The sequence below is a fragment of the Charadrius vociferus genome, unplaced genomic scaffold, assembly GCF_000708025.1.
Source record: "Charadrius vociferus isolate BGI_N301 unplaced genomic scaffold, ASM70802v2 scaffold1044, whole genome shotgun sequence".
Lineage (NCBI taxonomy): Eukaryota > Metazoa > Chordata > Aves > Charadriiformes > Charadriidae > Charadrius > Charadrius vociferus.
The window spans coordinates 1,193,331-1,199,332 of record NW_009648254.1 but is presented as its reverse complement, the minus strand read 5'-3'; the positions used below and the strand labels follow the sequence as shown (position 1 = coordinate 1,199,332).

Sequence of the window (6,002 nt, the reverse complement as noted above, 5' to 3'; positions counted from 1 at the left end):
GAGAACGAACCACCGCGCTTTGTCCCCAAACGCGTCCCCGCTCCGGCTGCGCGGCACTGGGCAGCCACGAGACGCTGCCGATGCTGTGGCGGCCCTTGACAGAGCACGGCCACCCCGGTGGTTTTTCCCCCCCAAAATTGGCAAATTGATTCTGTGCTGGAGAAGAAACACCTGATAAACCCCCTGGACCACGGGGGCAGGCGATGCTCACGGTGCCGGAGTTTGCTTCCAAGGATGGGGATGGGAATGGGGATGGGGATGGGGATGAGGATGGGAATGGGGATGGAGATGGGGATGGGGATGGAGGGATGGGATGGGATGGGATGGGGATGGGGATGGGGATGGGGATGGGAAGGAGCCTGCAGCTCGCCGAGCCTGCATCGCCCAGCAAAGTTATGCCCATTCACCGCCGCAGCACCCCACTCATCCTGAGATTTATGGAATTACGGAGCCCTCAGAGCAGCCACCTCCTCAGCTCCATCGAGGGGCCGGGAAATTTGCTCTGCTCTGATCGGGGGGAAGATGCATACACTGCGTCTACGGGGAGCGGACCGCTTCCCTCCTGACTTATAGGCGGGAAACTGGGCTCCTGGGATTTGGAAATAAATATTTGATCTTTAAAGATCATTTTGTTGCTTGCTGCAGTCAACACAGCCAGGATTTTAGTGTTTGTTTATGGTTTATACCATATGATTCAATAAACTCTGGCTGAGAAACATGTGCATAATTAAGTTTAAAAGGCGGCCTCAACTCCACTCCACTCCTCATTTTCAAGCCAGGCTTTGTGTAACAAATTTTGTTTATTGCTGACACCGAGTTCGTCCTTCCCTCCCCTTCACTCAACCCATCAGGATTGAATAGACATTACTTTAAAGATCCAAGGTTTTTAGCAAAGCATCTGCAGGGCAGATTGTGGAGGTGTGGAGGAGAGGGTGGCGATGGGGCCGTCGCACCGTGTCCGCGTGCGATCCCGGTCCCTACAAACTGACTAACCTGCATCAGATTTGGGTTATACAAGGAAAAGCGAGCCCAAGCTCCTGTCTTGCCGCACCCCCAGTCCCTTGGGAAATGGCAATTTCTGGCTGGGGATGCCCCCTGCTACCTGGCCTATGGCTCGTCCTGCTCCTCCGGGTCCGTTTGGGAACCAGCAGCTCCGGCCCTGGGGGCTACGGGACGGGCACCACCCCCGCACGGCACTGTTGGATGGGAAAACCCAATCTTTTTTTTGCCTGAAACCTGTTACTGAATGTCCTGGTTTCAGCTGGGATAGAGTTAATTTTCTTCCTAGCAGCTGCTGTGTTTTGGATTTAGTATGAAAAGAATGTTGGTAACACATACTGTTTTAGTTGTTGCTAAGCGATGTTTACATTCATCAAGGATTTTTTCAGCTTCCCCCAGAGGCTGAGAGGGAGCACAGACAGGACAAGCGGCCAAAGGGATATTCCATACCATGGACATCATGCTCAGTGCAGAAATGGGGGCTGCCGGGGGGCAGGAACCCGCGACCGGTACACAGGATGGGCTGGGCAACCGATCATCGGGTGGGGAGAGCGACTTGTGTTGTATCATTTTATTTCATATATCCTTATACCATCATTATTATTTTTATTCTTATTTTCCTTTTCATTACTGTTCGATTAAACTGTCTTTACCTCAACCCACAAGGTCTTTTTTCCTTTCCCCTCCTGTTCTCCCTCCTCTCATCCCCATCACTGCGACGGACCCTCTTTAAATTCGCCAGCAAATGGAGCCTCACCACTGGTAATTTTTCCTTTAATTAAAAAATACTGTTTTATCAGGAGCGGAAATCAGTGCATTAAAGGATCTGTTTCAATGAATTCTTCCCCCCCTCCCCCCGTCACAAAAGAAAAGAGCTGAAATAATCAGAAAGACGAACTCTGATGCTTTCAAATTGAGACCTCCGGCTTTTTCAGTTGAGAATGACTTTTTCATTTTGAAATGTTAATTGATAGTAAGAAGTATTAAAAGCCAGACAGCAAACAAAAAAATATATATCCAGCTCTTTGCAGGGACCTACTTGTTTGACCAAAGAAGCTGCTTTTCTGCTTTCGGTTCCTACCTCCTGAAGAACTTCTGAGATTTCAGTTTTACAACCTTATTTGAGGCAGGAAAAGAAAATACCAAAATTTGTAGCCGTTGCCTGGGAAAGCAGAGCCCTTCCCCACTCGGGTCTGCTAACAACCCACCAGGCAGTAAGGAACCGCTGCAATTTTATAGGTGTTTTATGCAAACACCTACTCTTCTATACAAGTTTTATGTGAGTGTACGGAGTTCAGCTCAGATATGAGGACTTCATTCAATTAACCGCAACAACACACTTTTTCTTTGCTACCACCTTCGGCACCAGGGTTGGGAAATTGCTCTTAGTGGGGGTACTTTTTATCCCACCCATCCCTCAGAAAGGATCACTATGTTCCCCACCAGACACGCGTTTCCCAGGCGAATTTGTGCTCCGAAGAGAGATTTCATCGCCAAAAAGTTTCCGCTCCCCCAGTCACAGCCGCCTTGGCCGTACCTGCCTCTTCTGGCCACGGCCGCGGCTCCCTGCATCCCCCCGGGGGCAGGGGGGGGACCCGCCGGGGGCCGTGGGAAGCCACAGGGCTCTGCTTTGGCTGATGCCTCATTTCACACCCCGTTGGAGCAGCCTGGCGCAGCTGAACCCCGTCCTCCTGCGAGCTTTGCCGGTGGGGAGCGATTACCATAGAAAAAAAGCTTTCGCTCCATTTGATTGAATGATGCCTTCTTACTAACCAAACAAGCTCTTCTAAGCATCATCTTTTTTTTCTCTCTTTTTTTTTTCTCCTTTTCCCTTTTTTTCAGTGCTTCCAGACTCACTGGGTGAAGCTGAGAGCATTTCTGAGCTGTGAGAAGGGTGCCTTTCCCTCCCCGCCTCCTCCGCAGGGTACGGCTTTGGCTCTGAGCTCACCCAGCGCACAACGTTCATCATCTGAGCTACCAGTAATAACACCGAGCTCTTACTTCACTCTTTACATCTCCAAAGTGCCATACAAACATTAACTAATTAATTAAGTTACACTGAAGTGCCTTTTACTTTTTCCCCCGAGGCATGAAGGAAAGGGGGACTCTCTCCAAGCTCCCCTCCGCGCTCCTCTTACTGCTGCATGCATCTGAAGCCGTCTTTTCTCACGGGCTTATTTTCTTGGCCCAGGAGGACCAAGCTCCAGCTGTGGGAGCTGCTCCCCAGGGAGCACCCAGATCCCCCGGGCACCGCCACACTGCATGGCTCTGCACGAGGCTGCGCCCAGCCAGCAGCGGGGCAGGAGATGCTGGGTGCCCAGGAGGACATGCTGGGTGCCCAGGAGGAGATGCGGGGTGACCAGGAGGACATGCTGGGTGACCAGGAGGAGATGCGGGGTGACCAGGAGGACATGCTGGGTGACCAGGAGGAGATGCGGGGTGACCAGGAGGACATGCTGGGTGACCAGGAGGAGATGCGGGGTGACCAGGAGGACATGCTGGGTGACCAGGAGGAGATGCGGGGTGACCAGGAGGACATGCTGGGTGACCAGGAGGAGATGCGGGGTGACCAGGAGGACATGCTGGGTGACCAGGAGGAGATGCGGGGTGACCAGGAGGACATGCTGGGTGACCAGGAGGAGATGCGGGGTGACCAGGAGGACATGCTGGGTGACCAGGAGGAGATGCGGGGTGACCAGGAGGACATGCTGGGTGACCAGGAGGAGATGCGGGGTGACCAGGAGGACATGCTGGGTGACCAGGAGGAGATGCGGGGTGACCAGGAGGACATGCTGGGTGACCAGGAGGAGATGCGGGGTGACCAGGAGGACATGCTGGGTGACCAGGAGGAGATGCGGGGTGACCAGGAGGACATGCTGGGTGACCAGGAGGAGATGCGGGGTGACCAGGAGGACATGCTGGGTGACCAGGAGGAGATGCGGGGTGACCAGGAGGACATGCTGGGTGACCAGGAGGAGATGCGGGGTGACCAGGAGGACATGCTGGGTGACCAGGAGGAGATGCGGGGTGACCAGGAGGACATGCTGGGTGACCAGGAGGAGATGCGGGGTGACCAGGAGGAGATGCTGGGTGCATCTTGGATGGCCTTAGGGAAATCACCACAGGGTGGTTGGAATTAGATGGTGTTTAGGTCCTTTCCAGCTCTAACCATTCTTTGATTCTATGATCGCATCTTTGCACACTTGGACACCTCTCTCCAAAGCAGGGAAGGGATTTGCTCCTCTCCTGAAAGGAGGTTGTAGAGAGGTGGGTGTTGGTCTCTTCTCACAAGTTACAGACTATAGGACAGGAGGAAATGGCCTCAAGTTGCGCCAGGGGAGGGTTAGGTTAGACATTAGGAAAAACTTCTACACTGAAGAGGTTATCAAAGACTGGACCAGGCTGCCCAGGGAAGTGGTCGGATCGGCGTCCTTGGACGCATTTAAAAGCCGTCTAGATATGGTGCTCAGGGACATGGTTTAGAAGTGGGTCTGGTAGAGTCAGATAATGGTTGGACTTGATGATCTTAAAGGTCTTTTCCAGCCACAACAATTCTATGATTCTCTCTCTCTCTCCACGTGTCCCCCATCAGCTCCAGTTAGACCCTTCAAGACCTATCCGAAAAAAACCCTGGCTGTTTCAAAAGAGAGAAACTTCTGGAGCTAGCCCTTGCTCTGGAAAAGCATCGCTTCGGTCCTTGGAGAGAGCTCCTGTGCAACCTCTCCATTGCCCGCACACCGTCTGAGAAATATTAGCTCTGATTTGCTTTATCTGCTTCATTTCTCCCTGGGTAAATGGGTCAAAGTCCTGCAGGAATTTGATGGCCAGGCCAGAAATAGAGCACAGGTGCTCAGCATCCGTGTCTAATGCCCTCGCCAGTAGAAAGTCCTTATCTGTTTAGTTATCTGATGCTATGAAGACAGAGCACAGCTTTTGTTTTCCCTTCTCACCCGTTCCTTCCTCCTCTCTTCCTCAGAATAGATCCTCACAAACTCGTATATGTGAACAAAAAATAAAAACCAACAACGCCAGAAATTCAAATCTACAATAGTATTAAGCAAACAACCCCATTGCACTGTTTCTGCAAGGCAAGGTAATTTCCTGTGAGCTATCCACCTATTTAGCAATTACCACATATCGTGGGACTCAAAGCTCAGTGGTGCTCCTCTCTGGTTGTGGGGAGCGACCACGGTGCCGGGACCAGCAGCATCCCTCCCTGCTCCTGCAGGGGAAGCCCTTGGTTATCCCCCCGAGACACCCATGTCCCCCTCCTGGCACCGACACTGCCTTTTCCAAGGTCACCTCATAAAGAAAAGGACGATTTTTGAGCTTCTTGGGGAAAATATCCTCATTCACAGATTGTGGCCGTTGCCCTGCAGAACAGAGCCCGGGACACACCACCATCATTTAATTTTTGTTATTTTTGTTCAACTTAACAACTTATCAGTCCTTCAAGGGAGGGTGCCAGGGGGATGGGAACAGTCTGTTTCCAGCGGTGCCCAGTGACAGGACAAGAGGGAACGGGCACAAACGTGACCATGGGCAGTTCCATCTTAACATGAGGAGGAACTTCTTTACTTTGAGGGTGGCAGAGCAGTGGCACAGGCTGCCCAGAGAGGTGGGGGAGTCTCCCCCTCTGGAGCCATCCCAAACCCGCCTGGACGCCGTCCTGTGCCACTGCTGGAGGTGCCCCTGCTCTGGCGGGGGGTGGGATGGGGGAGCTCCAGAGGGACCTCCCCCCCCCCACCACTCTGGGATTCTGGGATCATTTCTGAAAGCATCGTCATCACCAGCTAATGATCTGCAGTCCCAGAGCCCATCCTTCTGAGCTGGGTTGTTTATCATCATCAGTGTTGGTTTATTATTCTTGTACTGGCGATGCTAATAAATGTTTCAGAAAGCCGAAAGGGCCACTGCTGTCCTGAAGGAGGGGAGGGTGAATCACGGGGCTCCTCTATCTCTAGCCATAAGATGGGCTGGAAAAGGGTCTGGGGGGGACACTG

The 6,002-nt window shown here is 52.5% G+C and overlaps 1 protein-coding gene across 1 annotated transcript in view; it reads left to right on the top strand.

Moving 5' to 3' along the window:
- Positions 1 to 4,139, top strand: part of LOC104285865 (golgin subfamily A member 6-like protein 22) — a 120,294-nt gene extending 116,155 nt beyond the window's left edge. Inside the window, exon 2 of the mRNA XM_009884369.1 lies at positions 3,191 to 4,139. Coding sequence (XP_009882671.1) covers positions 3,191 to 4,139 — 949 coding nt within the window. The remainder of the gene's footprint in view (positions 1 to 3,190) is intronic.
- The last annotated feature ends 1,863 nt before the right edge of the window (positions 4,140 to 6,002 follow it).